The sequence below is a fragment of the Ruditapes philippinarum genome, unplaced genomic scaffold, assembly GCF_026571515.1.
Source record: "Ruditapes philippinarum isolate M1 unplaced genomic scaffold, ASM2657151v2 ctg2088_1_1_1_1, whole genome shotgun sequence".
Taxonomy (NCBI): Eukaryota; Metazoa; Mollusca; class Bivalvia; order Venerida; family Veneridae; genus Ruditapes; species Ruditapes philippinarum.
Window position 1 is genome coordinate 78635 of NW_026860231.1, and position 23833 is coordinate 102467.

General features: G+C 29.7%; 1 protein-coding gene across 4 annotated transcripts in view; it reads right to left on the reverse strand.

The window, feature by feature from the left end:
* Positions 1-2859: 2859 nt before the first annotated feature.
* Positions 2860-23833, reverse strand: part of LOC132759307 (carbonic anhydrase-related protein 10-like) — a 44574-nt gene continuing 23600 nt past the window's right edge. For 2 of the 4 annotated variants that reach the window (XM_060751056.1, XM_060751058.1), the window contains exons 2-9: positions 10338-10370; positions 7975-8162; positions 7438-7632; positions 6921-7016; positions 5651-5717; positions 5040-5194; positions 4271-4390; positions 2860-2932 (exon numbers count right to left, since the gene is read on the reverse strand). In XM_060751056.1, the coding sequence (XP_060607039.1) occupies positions 2885-2932; positions 4271-4390; positions 5040-5194; positions 5651-5717; positions 6921-7016; positions 7438-7632; positions 7975-8162; positions 10338-10370 (902 nt within the window). In that variant the 3' untranslated portion in view covers positions 2860-2884. The remainder of the gene's footprint in view (positions 2933-4270; positions 4391-5039; positions 5195-5650; positions 5718-6920; positions 7017-7437; positions 7633-7974; positions 8163-10337; positions 10371-23833) is intronic. The other 2 variants (XM_060751059.1, XM_060751060.1) reach the window with 1 other exon arrangement.

The following is a 23833-nucleotide window of genomic DNA, read 5'->3' on the forward strand; positions in this document are numbered from 1 at the left end:
GACAAGTACTACATGAATAAATACATGTACCATGTACATAATATATCGTTCAACTAAATGCCCCGCATTAATTAACCGCTGCAGTAAAATACCGGTTTTACCGGTAACCAGTGAAAAGTATTGCTTTTTCATGGCAAATTTTCCCATCCAAAAAAGTCAGCAAGCTGTTGCTATTTCGCTTTTAGCGAACTTCGAATATAACTAACGATATTCTAATATCCATTTGAGTTCTTTATAACCAGAGTCGACTGTACTTTGAGAGATTAAGGTGTATGCATTTCAGCAAAGTGATCACAGGTTCACGTTTTTACTTTGGTCATCAATTTGATTTATATTTATGAATATTTAAAGGAAATTAAACAGCTTTAAACTGCTGTCTCATATCTCTGAGCGCTACAGAAATTCGTTTCTGAACTAATAATTAACTTTTAGTCATTCAAGACTAAAGTAGTGCCAAAGGTCGTTAAGAAGTTGTTCATAAGTTTGAAATATTATGTCGATTGAATTACTGTTGTTTTATTTTTTTGGTGTATTTGATTTCTACAATTGACAGTTTTATTTTTTGTTTGTTTTTACACTTTTATTTTATCTTTGATTCTGTCTCAAAAAAAAAAATATCCAGAATATAAGTGTTTGAAATAATGTATCGCATGTCTGGTAATTGAAGTATTGAAATTTTTTTTATAAATAAATGGGTTCTCACCGGCTTAAAAACAAGTGATATATTAGTGTCTGACATCTGAAAGAATTCGGCACACATATCGCTATCTTATTCTTTTGATGTCACAAATAAATGAAAAAAAATGTTATGCCATAAAATATTGTGCAGACATACAAAAGAGCATGGAGACATATATTTGTTAAATTTCCCTTAAGACTTAATTATTGCAGTTGTATTTGTTTGATATAGCAGCTACAAAGGTCACAGTCATTAGATGGATTTACATGCAGCAATTTATATAACAGATACATATATAAGGCACTTAAAAATTATTACTTTTATGTATTTATAATAAGTTATATAAGTTATATTTTATATTTTTCTTTGTCATAGCATATTTTGCAATTTTGACATTTATATTTTGTAGATTTAGAACACAGGCTCTGAACAAATTAGTTTGTGTGATTAAGTCAAGAGTAATAAGACAAAGGCTTTGCTTATATACACACTTTAAGTAGTTCATATAATAAAACGTCTTACAAAACGTAATCAATAAGTAATTTGAAAAATTTCGTAAATTTCGGTTTCTGACATTATTTCCATGTATGAATTTAATAAACTTTTAAATTGTATATATGCATTGTACTGTATAAGCCATTCAATGCTTACCTGTCTTTTTCAAACTAGAAAGTAAGTTATATTTAAGTGATAAATATTGTTATGAAGTTGGAAAATATAATACTCGTTTGCATTTGATAATTATTATTCAATTTCCCCGCAACGAAATTCATTATTATATGGTAGGATCGAGAATTTGTACTTTGGCCAACAACATTATTTATTCATATATGACCATGTTATGATAAATGTAATCATATCCCTACATTCTTATGTTGGCATTTCCTTTTTTGATTTTGCCATTTCAAAAAAATGTTTTGAAAATTTTATAGTATGAACGTAAATAAAGTAAAACAAAATACAACACCATAAATAAAGTAAAAATAATTTATTTCAAAATCAAAAAATAGCACCATTTTGATAATTTATATGCATAAATAACTACGGATTACAAAGCAATGGTTCTATATCAAAGAATACTAGCTAAGCTACAGCAGAAGAAATAGATACCTCTAGATGAAATAATAGTTCACATTAATAACAGATTGAAACAAACGTACACAATTGTGAGTTAAAGAAATGTTCACACGCACAAGAAGATTTATATGAATTATCTTATTACATGCATAAAATTGTTCCCAATATTTATATAATATACATTCGTCAAATAAGCACTTAAGCATTGCTTGTCAGACAGAACAAAAATGTTCCACACAATTTAAATCAAAACGTGCATTTTCAATTACATTTATCATTTTTTCTTTTATATTCTTAATACTAAATATAGGTTTCAACATGTCTTGTAAGTTGCATATCCAATATTGTCGTAATACTAACATCTTGTTCCTAACAAGAATTAAGGGACAATTATCTTAAACACATATAATGCAAGTTAATGACACATCTTACAAATATAAACGACAATGAAGGAGAAATACATTCACCCTGCTTCATCATTTGGAATTTATTTGATGACATTCGGCTCCAACATTCAGCTCAGAGCATGTAATACATCTCTTAAAATAAAACTCCATGTTCGTTTCTAGAATTACACTCTGGAACGTTGACAGTGTTCAACATGATGTTAACATTTGCAATCCATTAATCATATCATATTTTTCATATTGGCTGCTTTCCTGACCATTCCAGATGTTTTTCTTTAGCTGTCGGAAAAGGTACTTGTCACGTGAATATCAAATCTTTCATTTTCACCAAGTTATCATTATGGTTGCCAGACTTTCTACTCATTTCAATGCTGGTCGGTAAGAACACACCGGTTTTATTCATTTTTTCATCCTTATTTTACTATTCACTGTAAAATTAAAAATTATCAAATTACGTTTACAATAATTATCAATATCGAAAACATACGCTAGTATGATTAATATCAAATTGTTTTAACATGTTTGTATACTAGATAATTAGCAGATAGTTATATGTATAAATGTGTTACTATTAAGCCTAAGTCTGTAGTCTAGAAACAGGACATCGTTATTAAATATATTAATATAGTGAAGAAATTTAAAGTGTCCATGTTCATGTATCTTTGAATAGCTTAACACATAGTACCCGTAATTATTGCAAAACGTCTGTATATACAAATGTTTACGTACATTGGTAATGCATGTCCTGTTCCATTGAACATCCTCGCTTCTGTAACAATAAATATGAATATGTATATGTTACAGTAAAGAACAAGATAATTAGCGAATTTAGAAAGTTTAATTGCAAAACAAATACTATTGAGTCAACATATCTACCTCACGTCATTTTCGTGAGATTTCTTTCTTTTGTGTCTGTCATGAACACATTCAAATATACTAGAAATGTGATTTTAGTTATATGTTTTTAATTCCGTTGCTCTCAGGGTGGGTAATAACGTAACATTTCTTGGAGGTAATATTGTGTAACTAGCTACTATCGACAGTACGTGTGACTTACAAGATATTTGCAAACCTTTTATTACATCTACCAACATTTGAATAAAGAACATTATTCCAGGAAATAGTTAATAATAATAACTTAAGGCTACTTTTCCGATTATGCTTCTACAATGTTGTCGATGCAGTAATATTTTGGCATAAATTATGTGATAACATTGTGTCAAAAATTTGTACAAGCATAACTTGTAAAGTACAGAAGTACCTGTTACACTAGAAAAATATGTAGTGACTGAAACGGAAATTATTTTCTTGAAGCATGATATAAATAAATCAATAAAAGTCATGAACAGATATACCGAGAAATAAGCATGCACTTTTTAAATCATGATCACTTCTATAGACATAGAATTATTGAGAAACGTTTGCAACAGTACACGCCCCAATAAAACACCGGGTTTAAACAAAGTTCATTATACAACGTATCACATCCTGAGATTGAGTACACAGTATTTAAGAAGAAACCACCCAACTAAAAAAGAGCAAAAACATAGAGAGAATAAAGAATCACTAAAGAACGCACAAAACGACAAAATTTAAAAAAAATCTGGCTCGATTTGATTGAGCCTGTTCGTGGTCGGTACTGGAAAAACAAGTTACCGTCCATGCCCTCTAACACCGGCTTAAGCAGTATTCAACATTTATGCATAAAATGATAAAACATTGAAACATCCGCAGATGTGTTCATACAGCAGTGATCATAGAACCTTCAATGTGACACGTTAGTGCCATTACATGAAAAGCGGCGTATGCTCCCCAAGTAAAATAAATGCCTGTGCCCTAAACGGGAAAATAATGGGCGGGACTAAACAAAATGGAATTTTGAAAGGGGATCATAAGTTTTGAACCCTGAATATCATAGATAAGATGTGAAAAAACCAACTTCAATTTAAATTGAAGAAACATATACATGTAGTACCCCTAACATAGAATACTGTCGTGCTGAATGCTCTTCAAAGACTGAGAAAAAATACGTACCTGATTGAATGAACCGTGCTACATATACTTTTTAGCAACATAGTAAAGCACAAGACAAATATAGTATACTTACAAAATTGATATTTGTTCTAACTGTACGTCGGTTTAAAGGCATTAATGGACGAATATTGTCAGCCATGAACGACTGAGGATTTTGTATATCTCTTTGACGTAAATTACGAAGTAACTCAAGCTGTAAAATATTTATTAAAATATTATTTCCATAAAATAATTGTACAATTAACACAATACAAATAATGCTTTTGTGAAGGTACACAAAATTAATATTAATGAATTGAATATCTGCATTGCTGTAAATAGTCGTCACGGCACGCTCATTGGTTGTTCGGGCATAATAAATTCAGAGATAAAATTTAACAAATGGGTGTTATATATTTTTTCGTTCATCCATGTTGGTGAAAAATCATGATAAGTATCTTAAATGTTTTTGTTTTTTCGCAAAAAAATGTCCGAACAGTGTAAAGTTAATTCTTTACTAATGTATCGATATCACTATATTTATTTTCTTTATTGTTTCTTTAAACATTTTAGGAAAATAACTTTTAATGGTAAACGTGTTAAAATTTGTTACAAATCTATGAAATTGCCCAAATGATACATCATATGAGCCGCGTCATGACAAAACCAACGTAATGAGCTTGCGACCAGCATAGATCCAGACCAGCATGCGCATACGCGCAGTCTGATCAGGATCCATGCTGCTCGCTTACAAAGCCTATAACAAGTAGAGAAACTGATAGCGAACAGCATGGATCCTGACCATGGAACCCATTATGTTGGTTTTGTCATGACGCGGCTCATATTTAACAAGTCATAACTACCTGTTCATGAGTTACTCCTATAGGTCTATTTAAAATCATCCAAGTAACAGTTTCATAGCAACCAGGCTGAGTAAACGAACCATCGTATGTTATATAATGTTCTTTGTTAGGTAGGAATGATAAGATGCTAAAATGTTTTAATCTTGCTCTTTGACCTGAAAAACAATTCATGGCTTTGTATTAAATTTGAAGCAAAACATTTTGAAAAATGGAAAATAAAATATTTAGAAAGCTTGTAAATTTGTAACATAAGTAAACACAATTATCATATAATTCTTTGCAATTCTATTTCTGTTTGCTTTAATTAAATAAATAGTATTATAAGGAAAAACGTGTTGTAAAGGAAAACGTCAACAGATTGGTGATATTGTTATAGTTAAACATATGCTTTGAAATTCAATGAAACTCAACATCCATATTCTTATATCACACAAATAGTGTCCCTCACAATCTATTTTGTATCTAGTATATTTTACAAGTGTTTTTAATGACGATAACAGATTGATTAGTACAGATTATACCATTATCATGTATACTGTTAAATCCTAAAATTTGAAAATGTAAACTTTCGTTTTCATCAATTGGCTTTTACCATTATTGTTGGATATTACCTTTATATAATACTATTCTACTCAGTTCTGATATAACATCAAAGTCTCTATTTCTATATTTTCCAACCTGCAAGAAATAAATTTTTTTTACAGTATTAGTTAAATTTTAACACGATTTTAAATAGTTAATATGTATAAATTACGTTTGAAAAGTAGATACAGGTAGAGAATAGAATCTTACTTGAGGGCAGGGGTTCTTTTACGCGATTTTGCGTACTACATATATATGCCAACATAAAGATACCTTCTTATGATCACTTGCAAATTTTATCTAGTTACACTATGAATTATTAACATATTATAACCATTAAACTTCCAAATGCATCTAAATAAAACCCACATTTATAAGCTTTTCAATTAATGACGCAATGTTAATATTTGTATCGATGCAATATAAATTTCCTTTAAGAAGAGTTTACTAGCATCTGATATCTTATGTTTTAATATATCTCATATAATTCTATAGCTTTATCTGACATAAACGGTTTAAGGGCGCGCCGTGGCCGAAAAATTAACCACTTGCCCCTCACCGCAGTGGGTTCTAAATTTGAGTAGGAATTTGGATTCTTTCACATGCGTCGGTGGTTTTACTCAGGTGCGCGTTGTTCCTGAAATGATGCACGGAATTCCTCCACCAGTAAAGATAAATAATTGCTATATGACTTATACGTAACCATTAAAAGAGCGTTTTAAACACCAATAATGTTAGCTGATATCTTAAAGATATACTATACTCAAATTAAGTTTTTGAAAATATTGATAATTGCTACACAGTCACTTTGTATGTATAAAATAAACATGTCTCGACTTCATTTAAAGAAGATATGTCATGTTTTTAACTCTACACACTATAGGTGGTCACAATATGAATATATAGTATTATTAAAAAAACTGGCAGTTTTTTAAGAAAAGACCAGCTTGACTTGACCAATAATAGGAAATACAGCTTCTAATACATAGTTTATTAATTTTTTTATTCAAATTAAACATATTCAGTAAGAATTTCATGTATTTCAATACATTTCTGCGATAAAAATATTTTACCCAAAGATGAGCATAGTAAATCTTTAATTTGGTTTCCTTTTGTTAACAAATATTACAAGTAGTTTGTTTTCTTCAACAACGCTTATCTTTAAAAATTTTACATCAATTAATGTTACAGTTTTATCATTTGATTGACTACTGAACAAGGGAAAAATGTGTACTCTTGTATTTTGTATGTGTTTTTATTCTTCGTCTTGGTGTGTACTTAAAATCTAAAATTACATACCTGTAAAAATGCTGCTATTATTGCTACCCCTCTAGGAGCCTTTTCTGCATGTGATAAATTTTTATAAACATCTGAATTGTAGGCTATTACTTGAACCTGTAAAATATTTAATTTGCAATGGTTAAACAAAAGAAAAACTTGCAAAATTTGTTCAAAGAAATGGTATACCGTAATGTTTTCTTTTATTTTATTTTTTCTTCTTCACAGCGTACAACTTTTAAGTCTGAAGATTATAATGACAACGAAACCTGATTATTGCTAGCTCAAATTATCCTTTTGAACTTAAAATTCCTTAATTTGAAACTAAAATAATAACTTAATGAAAAAAAAAATTCTATATAAAATTGATTTAAAGTTGAATACTATCAATGTTAAAGAAACAAATTCAAAATAATTCAAAAACACAAATGTAAAATGTAATATAAATAAGGATTTAGTTTGGTTCAAATTCATCTTTTGTTCCTATCATAACATTTAAAATCTAACAACAATGGCAAATTTTCTTATCAGTAATTACCTCTCCGTCAAACCATTGTTTATTGATGGAATGTTCAGAACCCATGCCGTCCCAACTCCCGAAATGGAATTTTATCTGTGATATTGTATATTTGTATGATAAAGGCCCAAGTGTTATGTTAACGGGTGCATACAAACTCGTCTCATTTGCTTCAAATGTCAAGTCCACGCCATTGTTGATTAGAGTGCCGCTCATCTTTTGGAAACAAAACATAATTATTGTAATGGCAGTTAATGCTATCGACGAACAAATTCATTTGAAAAGATAAGTCATCATTGCGTGTTTTGTGTACATCATACTTTAATATATATATAACTGAAAATAGAACAAATTCTGTTTGTTTGTCATTAAGAAATAGCAATTGAACATTTTTTTGGTTGTGACTTAATAATGAAAAGTCTTTTTTAAGCCGAGAATATCATTTTACAAGTTATGAATATTCATAACAATCAATAACAATTTAACTATCTCCTGTATGTAACATACTAAACTATTTCTGATAAAGAGTTTATTTCAAAGGCATAAACTTATCCTCACCATATCACCTTCAATTTCTATATGTTTCAAAGACGGATCAAACAGCAACGTGTTTGGTTCAATATCTATAGGCGACTGATTTTTACCCTTGCTGCACATGAACCACTCTCCGTTCATGGATCCCCACATAGATGGACCGGAAATGCCATCGTAGTTCCACCATATTGACCACAACGATGAACCTTGCACTGAAATACACAAATTGAACAATATTACGTTTTGTATTCATAGAAAAATGTTCTAATTAAGGAGTTAAAAATGTGGGGAAATTATTATGTTTTGACTTTCCATTTAAAAGCAAACATCTATACATTGCATTTTTTTAAAGGAGGGGTTTTCCATATGGACATGCTTTCGATCTTGAACAGTCACCCAATATTGAAGTAATCAACTAAAATGTGCGCTCTTCCCCGAAATGATTAATAGTATGATATGTTCTTGTGGTGTGTTTGTTGTTATGAATTATAATAAATGCCATTATGCTTACATTTATGACTGACATTTTTTTTTTTTTTTCGGGGGGGGGGGGGGTGGTTCGTTTGAATGTTTTTGTATATAGTTTCAAATATTTTCAGGTAAGATTTGTACTAGTTCTCCTGAGTAGTATGCGAATTTTAAAAGGGCAACACAATAAGATTACACCGCTATCGTTCTCCTGCAATTGGTGTATAGTTAACTGACAAAAAAATAAGAGTACGAACAATACTTGATAAGGTCTTTCATGTTATTTTCATTTATCATTTTGCAAATGTCTATGGATTTATTCAAATGATAAAGAATAATAGTCGGTATTAATACAAATCATTTATTTCAGTTTATATAAACACACAATGAAAACTTACTTGTACAAATGTTGATGGAATTTTATTAACAGATATTTAAAAATGTTTACTATATCGTCATACAGTACCACAATGCAGACAAACATGAAGCATGTCACAGTCGAACAGGTTTTGACATTTAAATAGTTTAAACGTAGTTTATTTCAAATAAGCCTAATATAGACATTCACAATTTACAGATACAAGTTTACAACACATGTAATGCATGAAATAGCATCAGACTATAAACTGATGCTTATATAGGTCTGCTTCTGGTATTTATTTGACAACGATTTGCAATGTGTATATGTAGATACATGTATATGTTTAAAAGAACAATGAGTAAATGTTTAATTAAAAGAAATTTAATGAACTATGCAAAATATATGTAATTAGTTGGTAGCGGGTTTGATAATAAAGTATGTTAAAAACGTCAACTGCAGAAAAAGGTGTAAGATAGCAGAGAAAGGAAAATGTTTCAGACGGCACTAACATCATGACATTTATAAAAGAGGAAAAGCGTTCTAACGGAAATCTCTTGCTTTTGTTGATATAACATTGAACAGCAAGAAGATTATTACAGTTTGTTTTATCACTCATGCTACAGTCACAATGAAATAGATAACAGAGACAAATCTTCTTACAAGAAGTATCCTGTACAATTAGAATTTTTCAAAGACATCGTAATAATATCATTCCATCGGGAAAAATGGAAATGAAAGAACGATAAATTAAAATCAGAAACTTATTATTGATTTGTATTGGTTTAACGCTGCACCAATATAGAATAGGTCATTGGGTCATATGAATGTTTCAATTCACATTTCACTAAAAAACATGTTTAAAAAGAAGAAAAAACACTTCTTTAAGATTGACTTTAAAATTATTAAAGTACTAAAGATGAATGTTACAGTTCTTCAACACTGATTTTGTATAATATTTTGCACAAATATTTATGTTTTATTTACAAAGCATAATTATGATATGCTTTTTCACACTATGTCAATAAATGGAATACAACAACACAACACAAATAAAAAAACCTTTCAAACTTTTTTGTTATAGCAAATATTTAAAGAGTCACATATACTTATATTCAAATGTTTCTATTAGATATATAGTGGTAATTGATTTTGTTTTATTTTTATTTTGCAGTGTATATATGATTGCATTAATTTCTAAATTCAATGGCGAAATGTTTTTGTACACATTTCTGAGATTATTTGACGAATGCATTTTCACAGAATTGTCGTGACTGTATGTTGTCACGGTACTGACTTTGAAAGCAGTCAATCATTTGTCCTAATTTGTCAAACATGTAGATGTTTCGGATAGTCAAACATGTAAAAAAAGTTTGTTTTTTTTGCCAGATTTGCTTGTATGTAAGACTGTATTGTACACATGAGTATAAAAGCTTATAGTTTCATATGCTTAAAAAATAAACTTTTAAATTCAAAAACACAGTTATGCAACAGTAACAAACTTACTGATACGAGTAAAGCCAAAAACAACAATAACACACTTTTGTCATTTATACATTACCTGGCGGTAGCGTCACAGTATCGTTAGTGGCGCCTGTAATGCCAAGAAAAGTTTTATAAGCTAGATATATGTTTATATATATATATATATATGTGAACTGAACTATTGTTTACATGGATCCATTGGTAAATTTTTCATGACAAAAACAGCTTTCGTCATATTTTATTGTTAATTAAACACATTAGTGTTTACGCGGTTTATGTTGTTGCATACATTAATTTGTACATTGGTCTGACCTTTGAATATGTACTGTTCAGTTTTCCTCTATATTATCTTACAATATGTTTTACTTGCTAGTATAAGAAGTTATATGGAGTTACATGTAGTGGTTATTGTACAGTTTTTGTGCATATAATATTATAATAGTGTATTTTTCTGGTATCGATGGTTAATTCATTTTTAAGTGCCTTAACAAAATATATACTGTATATATAGTATCAAATATTAGTTATGGTTTTACCCTTAAGTTGTACTCATACGAATAACATAAAATATTGTCAGCTTCTTTAGACTACCTATTATACGGAAAATGTTAGGACAGTCAATGATAATAATAATTGTATGATAATAAGTATAAAACAAGTAATAATAAAACTAATATTTTGATTAATAATAACAACAATGATAATAATTATAATTATGGTAGTAAAAATAAAAGCAATAATAACAATTACAATGATTAATGATAATAAATAAAATAATAATCAGTCTAATGGGTTTTAGATTTTCCATAGCGATGATGAATATTCTATTAGTATTTCACATACATAATAAAATTGAAAATCAATATATAGGAGGTATAAATGATTGTTTACTTATGTATTTCCTTGAATAGTATTTTATGAAAACAAATCTGCTATGTAAGCAGGTTTATGCAAGCATGTTTGGCGTAGACAATCTAATTCTTCAATGCACATGCTCTTGAAGGCGCCAGTAAGCTTTTTACCAAACGACACATTACATAATTAATAGCTTAAAACAGTGTTTGCAAGACAATTGATCATAGATAGAAATTATTGCCTCACAGCAAACTAATCTGTTTGATATTTTCGGTATAAAACACTAACCCCTAGCTGTATTGTGTGTGTTCATGTTTTTGTTGAAAGGTTTGTGCACGCAATATTTTGTGATTAAACTCATATGGCGGTCATAAATGCGATGTTTTCGCATTTGCTAGACAAAATTAGTCTCAGAGGTATCTAAATAATGCAAAGCAGTGTATATAAACAAGATACAAAGATGTTTTTCTACCCTCAAATATCGATTTATTCAACAAATATCATTTCTTATGCATTAAAATATAACAAATTCTTTTTTGGGGATATTAATATGAAAGACAATTACAGTATAAAAACATATTGTAAAGCATTTTCATATACATAATTTAAAGACCAACTTTATATGAGAAAATTGTTAAAGGAGTATTAATCTAAGAATGCTTCAAAGTTTGATTTGACGTGTTGTCAATTTACGATAAACCACCTACGTCTTTTTTTAGAATTTTTCAATAACTGCATGTACTCAATGTATCAAATGTCTTAAAAAATGAGAAAAGAAATAATTCCAGTAACAAAGGGTTATCTAACAATGTAAAACTAAATTTCTTTTTCTTTAAATTTTGCACTTAAGATAGACCATGGGTAATGCATTACCTCCACTTTGAAGAGTATTCAAATAGGCTAGAATTGCTTGCCATCTACTTTGAAATTGAGGGGCGTGGGTTCAAAACTCAGAAGGGGCAACTTTTCTTTTCTTTTTTAACATCATTTATGTATCTCTCTGATCCCTTATGGAAGAAAAAAGGGTTTGATTTAAATAATATAATTATTGTAGGTATTTATTTGCTAAATAATGCCAAAATTTATAGCATATATGATACCAGATATTTTCAAAGTTTAATAAAATAAAAACTGTAGAGTAAAAGTATTTTATATTTCGCATGATCAACCAATATACCTCTAAGAAATTTTAGGCCAACTTTGAAAACAGTTTCTATAATGATGATATTACAGATTATTTAGAGTTTCCTCATTTCTGAAAATAAGCCCTTCTAAGTCTCAGTTCAGAAATATATATATCCATAACTCATAAACCACACGGTAAATTTTATTTAAATTTTGCATACAGGTGACCTTGAAGACATATAACTGTCCATATTGTCAATTTTACAGTTCCTTATGGTGCCCATAACCCATGGTCTACCTTAAACATTTTCTACCTCACAACTAATATAATCAAAATTATTTGGACGAAATCAAAAACACATAATTCGTTTATATTTGCAATCATAGGTTAACAAGGATTGAACTAAACAAGCAATTAGTTCATTACATAAGACATGTTGTGATAAAGGCGGTGCTAATAAGCGTTTTGGAAATCAATCAGTTTTTTTTTAGAATTTTTTTACGGGAGTGCTTGACCAAACAGTCAAAGTCAAAGTCGTTAATCTTTTATCACTAATCACTCATAGCTGTAGGTATGAATTCCATAACGGACTTTGGATTATTTCATGTAAAGCTAGCTATAAAAATTCAATTTGTTTTACAAAATTCTACTCAGGTGCATGCGTGTACCTGATATAATGCTCTCTGAGGAGCATCTTAGGTATTCAGCCACCAGCACATCTAGAGGGACATCATATGCTATTAACAGTGTAGTGTCGCTGTGAACTAATTTCCCCAAGCAACCAAGGACTTTCATAAGACTAATCTTTACAAGGCTAGCACGTTCAAGAAGTATCAATATTGATAAAAGTTCAGAACGTACTAATTGCCAATTCTGTCAATCAAACCTCTAAATATACAGGATGATGTAAATCGATTTCATCTATAATGTCTCATTGATGTAATAAGTATGTAAGCTTGTATAATTGATACCTACTTCATGTAGGCTCGAGGAATATTATAATAATTGTTTTTTTTATCAACAGTTCAGCGACCGAAAAAGCAAGGTCACAGATGTTAGGCCTACATGACTGTATAATACTTTGTCTATAATGTTGAAGTTAACATAATGGTTCACCAGCACAAACACTTTGTTTATAGTTACTGAATATGTATTTGAAATTAATGTTGAATAAATGAAATCTAACGATCAGACAGCACCTATTGCATCTTTAAACGGAGTTCAGACATGAACTGACATAAATGGCTCTGTTTTAGTTTACACACTTTAACGGCTATTCGGCTAAAGGACATTTATTCCTGCAATTAAGATAGGCTTTGGAAACTTTATGGCATGCATGTCTAGTCTCTATGTAGACTTGACATTCTTCAACATAATTATCCTTACGTTAATCTATTATTGACTGTGGATATTGATTTTCCTGATTAAAGAATCGGTTGAATTTCGCAAATGAAAACAGTAACGAAACATAAAAGATCTTTAAAGTACAAATCAATAATTGAATATAGAGTGTGGTTCAGGAACCTCTGATGCCATGAAACATGTGCTATATTACTATGGACGGAAGTACCTGTTTGCATGGTTGTAAGCAGTTAAGGCATGTTTGTAGAAAGAAATGGATCCAAACTAAGTCAACTGACAGCAAACCCAGTGCATGTTGTTTTTAATCAAATTTTAAGGTAATTGGGTTCATTTGTATGGTAGGATAGTGTTTTTTTCTGTTAAAACAAAAATAAGGAATACAGAAATAAAGTATAAAATGCTGTGTTTTTTTCTTATTTTAACCATTATCACTCATAATGAGAAAAGTAAACTGTTTGAAAACATAGAGATTTGCTTAACAATGAAAGTTTTCTTCCCTGTGTTTCATAAGCTATAAATACTATATATACACACACACTGGGATCAACCTCCTTGCCAACATCTGTATACTTGTACACTGCTATAATTGAAAGGTGGATGCCATTCTTATTGTAAATGACAATAAAACATATTAAGGATAAAGCTAGCATCTGCTCCCGGTATTGATAAACACACCACGCTATTCTTTACTGCTCAACGTAAAAAGACCTATGTGGGAATTTACTCAATGTACTAGAAGTAAAAAGTTACTTTTTTCTTATTAAAAGGTACATTTAATGAAATATTTTATCAAACCAAACCAAATTCAGTGTGATCTGCTTTGTCACCTGTTAACTGTCTATTATATATGGAACTTGAATGAGTGATCGAAATGCAAGATGGGCGTTTGATTTGTGTAAAATTTATTTCAGTAGCTATTGGTCTGAGGATTAAGTATAATTACCAATTTTCTGTAGAATTATCTTAGTTTTGAATGGTTAAATGTATAACTAATATCATGGTACATATTCAAACATTGTCAATACAAATTTTTCTTCTTTAAAATGTAATAGTTTGGTATTCACATGTATTATTTATGAAACCGATTATATGGAAATGTATTTACATAATAGGGAAATGTAATTACTTAAAAGTATAGTTTTTTTATTTCGTGTTACATATCAATATTTGTGAGTTCTACTTATTTATGAATTATAAATTTTTCATATCCGGTAATGTCAAATTGTCTTTCCATTTACTGTAGTATTTCATTTATTATTAATTGTATATACAAAACCAAAGATGCTTCCCTTTTAAACACGAGATAATCCTAATTTTTTAGGTTACAAACTTTATTTTGACAGTATTGCCTTATTAAATATCATTCAACCTGCTCTATTTGATACGGTAAAATTTGCCAACAAAATAATTCTGTATGGTTTATGAATATTATATTGCGGTCTCTTCATTAAATTGTAGATGAATAATCTATGAAGAAACAGTTAAGCTTTCTTTTATGATAAAAGACAAGACTCAATTGTGCTAACCAGTTGAACATTGTTCAATGCAAAAATAGATTACATAACTGATTATGCGTTTCTTCATAGAACATAGAATTTCATAACCCAAGACAAAGATATTTCTTTGTTTCGTAAATACATTTATGGGACATATTATTCAAATCAACGTCTAACAAAGTAGTAGCGTTCATGTAACGTATTGCTGACATTTCGCTACTAAGGCAAGATCCTAGCCAGTTCATGACATTTTAAATAATTTAAACATTTTTCAAGATCGCATTTAGAAACAGTCAGACTGATAAATCACATATTCCCATGGGATGGAAAGAAAACTCCACGGAAGACATACACACTTATTTAAGGACATGGGATAAATACTTAAACTCAATTGTATAAGTCAAAATGATAATAAAATTAGTAGTGAATAATTGAATACCTTCTCGCCTGGCCATCTGGAAATATGTGTTTTTAGATCTACAAGTTATCGTTTCCTTATGCATGACAGCATTGAGCTAGAACGATTCGCACTTTTAATTGATATGTATGTATAGGCTGCTTATTTAGTTTTTTTTAATAAGAACGCTTAACAACTTTGTTAAAAATCTTAAAAAATGTTGTGTATTTTCATTCACATCTAATACATTTTTGAAATACTATTATGAATATTATATTGAAAAGGTTTTAAAAGCACATCATGCTCAGAAAGGAAATACTTTTTTCCTTATTAATAAAGGGCAAATATGAGTTAATATGTTCATATAATGGTTTTAGAGCATGGCTGTTGATGCTTATTACGTGATGACAGAAGTGCTGAAAATGAAATGAGTTGTCATAAAGGTAGCGCAATGTAAACAAAGTGGTACTTTGACTTCCATACCAAATTCTTAATCACTATATCGGAATTTATTCCTAGGAAGCAAAAACAGCAAAATATGATTCAGATGAATGGCCAATAAGTAATCTTTTAGAAGCTATAACAGGACAACAAAAAAACAAAAAGTTTCTCAGTGATAACAATAAAAGCATTTCTGAGGCATAATGGACCTTGAAATTTTCAACAACTATGCATTGCAAACAAAATAAGGCTGTGATGCACAAGGCTTTCTTTATGATTATGTAATAAATATTAAATGATAATTTTGACATTTATTATATATCATTAACTTAAAACAAGCAAAAATATAAATACGTGAATCCAATAGTTGTTAATTTTAGAATAGGACGAGAAGTATAATTTTACTGATTTCCCGAATGGCAAATTTAACTAGTATGCTTTGTAAATTTTGCACACAAAAATATATTTCAATAATTACAAAACGTACATGTTTTATCAACTCACGAATGTTCGTAAAGTTTAACACACAATCATAGGCAGTACAAAGAATAGTAGCTATTCTATTTCAGATAGTAAGAATAAAATTGTGCTATCAAATGATGTTAATCTGCAAGAGGTCATATACACTATGTTATAGCATGTATATATGCCTTATTTTCGGTATCTTATTTTCCTTCAGAAACACTTTTTTCATGTAAATATGCTTCAAACACCTTACGGCTTTTGTATCGAAATAACAAAAACTATTCTGCTATGCACTTATTATATTTCCCATATGAATAAATGCATACAGACACGTTTGTTTAAAACTGATTGTGTTACAGTGAGAGAAAGTCAGTTGATTATTCAACCATTGACGAATTGACGAAAGTAAAAAAGTGGCACTCTCGTTGATGATCCATTTGTTACATTAATGTATGTACATCAGGGAAATAATAAAGAAAATCATTATACAATGACGGTTTTGATTGACGGTAACAACACTTGGTTCAATATTATAATGTTGAGGATTTGTCGGCTTGGTTACTAAATAACCTATGTTTTACTTTGGCAGACGCATCAATGCTATATGAAGCTTATAATGATATGGTTAGTATAATTGTTGACTGTAATATGTTAAACTTAATTTCTATAAAGCCGTTTACCATTCTATTAACAAAACCTTGATATATGCTTTATTAATACATGCATAAGTATACATATATAATGTATTTCAAACAATGCAAGTAACATAAACTGTGTGTTTATCGTTTTTTTTTAAGGAATGACTCCACCAAACAAAATGCTTCAGTTGTTTATTAGCCAGCCCTAAGTGAATTCAAAGAAAATATCTAAACTACAATGTATCTGACATTTTTCATGTTTTCAACATTTACGCTCGATTAAAAGTAATTACTTGGTCCATTGATTCAAACTGTTTTCTGCTGACGTTTCATTGCAACACTTGATTATCTTAATCAATAACCTGCTTTTATCTCGTTGTCCTGTATAATGCTTTATTGTATTGTTTGAAAACAACGGCAAATTTAGTTTGGTCTACCCAATGTGGGTTTATATGCAGAAAATACTCGTATATTAATGCTGCGTTAATCACTTTAATATTCTAAGTGTAATTTTTTTAAGTGAACGTCAACGACATCAAAACATTAAACCTAAATATATACATTAGAAATAAAGGTCTGACCTATTTCATATCCGTGTTAGGTACCATAATATATCTTGTGAAATACGTTTTAATAGAAAAATCAGTTAAACTCATATTGCTTCAATAATCTTATAGTAGATTCTCGAAAGAATTGCGATATAAGGTGTGTTTGATATTAAACGCACACAAATACTGTACGTTAACATAATAAAATGTTCCAAAACAAAATATTACAAAATATTTTAGTTTTTAAAGTAGGGTTTTATCCGTTTGGGAATTATATTGTGGATGCGCCATTCACTTTTAAGTCAATTTACTATTATATTTATTTCATACAAGCATTTGAGAAGTAAAATTCAATCATAAAGGTTTACAGCAGATATATAGCTTTGTACACGTTAAACTTCTGATATAGAAAAACACACACAATCATAAAATGTTGAAATTCCAAAATATACGTGATGATTTTATATTCGATTTACATTTATCAGAAAACAGTAAAATACATAATATTTGTTAATAATTCAGAGTTTGTTGAGAATTTCTGTTAAATATTTACGAAGGATATTTATTTTGTTTTTATAAAATCTAAAGAATATGAAAATGAAATATAAAATTTAACACAGAAATGTACTTCAAATGTCATTTCCGGTATTGAATCTGAAGCTGCGCGTTCAGAATGTAAATGATTTTTAGGCGTTTATTGCCTATCTCTGAAACAGACAGCTTAAGTAAAGTTGAAAGCAATTTACCGTATGAAGAGATCTAATTTGTGTAATAGGTCTGTAAGCCTCATCAACAGGCGTTTAATATACGCTGATGACTGCTCAATGAATAACAGATCTTCCGTCGAGTGTCTTTTGCATTTTAATCATTGCATGTATTCTATTCAATGTTTTAGCAAACACTTAAGAAATGCTAATGCGAAAGAATGCATGTCTAGCTACCCTTTAGACTTCATATTATACGCCTAATGTTTCTCATATTAATTCATTATTTACAAGTACAGCTATTGATTGTCTTAATTAAAGAATCCCTGGGCATTGTTTTGCATGTTGCAAGAATACAAATAGTAAAAGAATCAAAAGAAAGGAACTAAGGTTTTAATCAATATTGAGAATATTGCTTTTCATCAAACATCATCTCCGTACCTCTATTGCTATAAAACATGTGTTAATCCAATAACCAGAAACATAGTTGTTGCATGTCAATGAGCAATTTGAATCTACATGTAAAACAAATGAAATAGAAGTTATGTGGAATAAACTCGAATGAACTGAGAGCGAGTACTGTTTAAATTGCATTCTGACATTGTAAATAGAGACGGTAAATAATGACGTAATTACATACATTGTGAATTGTTTGAAAGTATCTTTTGACAACTGTTTTTAATCATATTTACTGTAACTGTAAATGATTTTAATACCAACTATGCTTTTGTTTGCAACATTTTTTTGTGCATTTTTTTGCTCAAGCCTTTCTTTTAGGATTCTTATTAATTTTCTTTTCTCACTTCAACATAAATCTGTATAGTATATCCTACAAAACGCATTAAAGATCCATAAAGAAAAAAATAAATCGCAGCGTTTGCATTTTTGAACACTGAGAACCTATTTACTATCAAAGTATTTAGAAACACAGAAACTTTTAACAAAGGAGAAAATATATAAAAAATAAAATTTGATATTTTTAACCAAAGGGAATTAATGTTCATAACCATTATTTTAATTTGGTGTGAAGTATTATTTATGTATATCGAAACAGACACAGTGTATAACGCTTACTTGTAAAGTTTATAACCTACAGAAAGTAAATCAAGACGAAAAATATTTATTTTCTATAACTGTGCACCTTTCTGTAAATGTAAGACAACCTCTACAGTAATTGTACATCTTTATTTGGCATTTCGCTAAAAATGCAATACTCTAGCCAGTTCATGATCTTTTAAATAATTTAGATACTTCCGTAGTTCCTCTTAGAAACAGACAGACAGATACATCACTTATTCCCATAGGAAAGAAAGAAAACACTGCGGCAGACATACAACCCTATCCAAATACATATGATATATACCTTACTAGTAAAGGGCTTCAAATATTGTAGAATATCTTTTGTTATTAAATTACAATGAAATTTTCTAAAAAGCTGTTTAAACTCATTGTAACTGTTTCTTTAAAAATATGATAATTACGAAAAAAATAATTTAAAATCTGTTAAAAACATATCAATACTTAAATGAGCTACTGTCGGTTGCATAATAAATGCATTGTTATTTGATAAGAACATGCAGTGTGGTATCAATCACATTTTAGTCAGTAAAGAATACTTAAAGTCGAAGTGTTCAAATTCCTGTCATTTAAAGTACTTTCATTATTTTTCAGAGTTTTATCAAACAAAAGAAAATGACTGATTTCCCCAAAGGTATTCAGTATGCATTTCAGTCTGCGAAGATTGGTTGGATTAAGATGTGTTAAGACTTAAAAATTGTTTCGTTTATTCGATTGCACTGTCTTAAATATAAGAAAAACAGATCATTAAAGAATAATTCCATGATAACTAGACATTTTCCATTTTGATAATTTTATTTCATTTCACTAGAGCGACCCTTCAATATATGACATATTTGGACACTTTTCGTAATTGTATAATTATGCAAATGACTCCAAATGTAAAGCATCTTAACGATTTATTATTTATATCATCGGAATGCTTGTTTATTTTTACATCTTTATTCCCCTTCCTTGTTTTGCCTTTTTACACATTTTCGGGCATCATACGACAGTCGGACCTACTAACTGGCCTTCCTTGTTAACTTACTTATAACTATCAATTTCTCCGCAAGTAACAAACTATCGAACTACATGAGTTAGCGTTGCGAACAAACTAACATAAAATATGTCCTAAGCATTTAAATGTGTTCCTTAACAAATTGAATGCATATATAATGATCGATAAGCGCCACCTTCAAACATTTATAATTAAAACTTGGTAGAAATCTCAACCTTAAAATAAATCCCAAAGCTTCAACAGACTCGGTTTGCTCGAGCCTTTTCATGGACGGTAATAGTAAGTCCAAGCTACCGCCCACGCCCCTAGCACCGCATTTATGTATGTGCTTTGCTTTATATGAGGTTGTCTTTTTCTGCAGCAATCACAAACATGCACAGTATATACACCGCTTTGTGGTTTATACATTCTTCTAATTAATTCTTTGTTTGCTATCATACATAGACTTCAAACCAGTACCGTGTTGGTGGCATTAAATTCATAGAAAAAGGTTACTGGTGCCTTGCATTTACACTATTTCCCATATGAATTAATGCACATAGACGCGTTTGTTTAAAACTGATTGTGTTACAGTGAGATAAAGTCAGTTGTCTTTGCATTCAGCCATTGATGAAGGATAACAGAGGGACACTCTCATAGATGATCAATTTGCTGCATTAGTATATTTACTCATGGGATTTGGTATAGGACAACCGCTATTGTAATTATGAGCCATTTTGACTGATGGAAAATAACGCCTACTGACAATAATGTAGAAACTTTGTGGTGAAAATTGACAGTTCTTGTTCAAAGCAATTTATGGAAGAAATGAAACAATGACGTTTGTTTTTGTTCATATGGTCAGTTCGAATAGGTGTATATTCAGCATAAGTATTATCATAATAAAACTGCCTTTCAAGTAACAAGATACATTGCATTCTTGTTTTTGTTTCGAACATTAAGACGAACAATGGAACAAATGGGACTTTTAAAGAATATCAAGCCACAAATGACAAAATTTATCCGCCAATTTAAAAAGGCAACATACGAATAGTGTCCAAAAGGTTCATATAAAAGTTCCATAATGACAAATATCATGTACTGTTTGCATTTAAAGACTACATACATGTACGTATTAACTATCAAAATATCTAGCCGACAAGAAACTGTTTCGAAAAATATTTTATTACTATGTTTTCTTTTATTTCAAAGAAGTGTTATGCGAACCTTTGGGACAAATCTCGTACTTTACCGAAATTGAACAAAATGAACCACTGCAAAGAAATTGGTGAAGGTAATGGGTCATCAAGAGGAAGTATGACAGCAAACACATATTGCAAGTGCCACCGCATATTTGTTTATGTAAAAATATAAATTCGATGATAAATATTGTGGATTAGCATTTGATCCCCAATGTTTTATAGTCATGCACCAAACTTTTCTACATATAACTAAAGAAATACAATAAACTACAGAGAAAAATGAAGTATTTATGTTAACTTTTCAATTTTTAGGACTTTAAAATAAAATCTAAAAGTTTGCTGTTTTTTAAAGTAGAAATAAATTATTTTTTATAAACGTTCAGTTCCTGTTTGCTTCATGTTTAATGTTCTATTATATCAAGTCAAATATTTTAATACAGCATGCGTTTTTCTTGTTGTAACGTTGTAAATTTTTTGAAGCACTAAGCCGCAAGTGTAAGAAATACTCTAAGGTGCTTTTACAAAAAACAGCCTACGAGATAACTAGGCCATACCTGCAAGCATTAGCAGGATATTGTACCAAAATCGGATTTTTATAGCTTTTTAGATGTACAAAAAGAAGTAATGCACAACTTAAATTGACAACTTTGCAAGAATTCGGTTTGATTCTTGTACCGTTACTGTAGTGATGTCTGATAAAGCACCTAATTAGGTACTAGAAATTGGTGATAAACACATTTATGAGATAAGATATTCACTGTCTCATAATATTTATGTATTCAACATTTTACGCCCGATTTAATATAATTACAAGGTTTCTTCCTAGAAATAGTTTCTACAGACGTTTTCAGACGTTTTACAGCCTTACTTTCATTATCTAAATTAATTACTTGTTGGAAATATCTCCCTAATGTTGACGTGTACCAAAACTAATTGTTCATAAAAACATTTTATGGATTTTTTGTCAGAAAGCGTTAAGTGAATGCAAGCTATCTATAAGCAAAGCATGACGTTAAGATTGCATTAAATAAATGTGGTCTATTATATAAGCATAAGTGAAAGGAAAATAATTGAAAAATGTTTGTTTATCAAATTAACGATAAACTGTCATATAAACCATGGTTTACAAAATACAATTCTTTTTAAAGAAACTACATCATGAGATAAGGTTACTAATAAAAAGCATTACACTACATTAAAAGTAAATGCACTTTATCACATGAACAAATAAGACATATAGAGAAAAATAAAGAAAAGAAGAAATCCTTATTGATAGCTTATTATTATTAACAATTTAACTGTATGTTCGATACAATATCTATAATTATAACGATAACAATCACTCGTTAACAAAAGAATTAAGAAAATTAGGTCAATACTTTTAAACAATTAACAAATTTGTTTCCCCTGTGAAGTGAAGTAAAATCAATAACTTCAACAAAGATGTCATAGGACGAAACAATCAAACCAGAAGCAGTGTCTGCCGGATCAATTGCTAATTGTGTTTTTCTCCTAACTAAATTAATTAAGAATGGCTTTATTGAATAATGCATCAATTTATCTCGGAAATCTGATTCCTTACGTATAACACTTTACAAACATTTCTCGTTTTATATCTGATAATAGTGACATTTGATTCATCATAAAATTGACCAGATATTTTTTGTAATTTATTATTTGTATGTTTGTTGTTTGGCTAGGCTTAATATGTATACGATTATATGTTATTTCATTAAAGTAATTTAATCAACAAGAGTGGCAGAGTGGTGCATGGGGTCAAACCCTGTCAGGGGCAAGCCGTCATTTGCTCGAACAAGAAACTTTCCATTCATTGTTTAATACTAGTTGGTTCCAGGAGCAGATTCGAGATTGTTTCAATAAGCTTCTAGCTTTCAACACAATCGAACTGAAATATATTTGTATAAGCTAATTTTAACTTTATAAAGAACCTAAACGGAAAAAGATTAAAGTGATCGCCATGTAGTTATATCTCGTTAATCAGTTTTCCGGTACATTTTTGTTCCATCCATTAATATCTCGAACTTAATTTTAGTCGCAAATCACTTAACAACCAAATAAAGAAGAAAACATCTAACAAAAATATGGTTAAACAAGATCAACAAGAAAAGGCAGGAAGACCCAAAACAAAACCAGGACAAGGCACAGTCAACTTTGCAGATCCGTTTTCTAGGTTAAAACCTGATTTATTTCTTATATTTGATAAAGTTATATGCAATGATAGTCATATTACAGTCTATACCATTTCTGTTACTATTTCATCA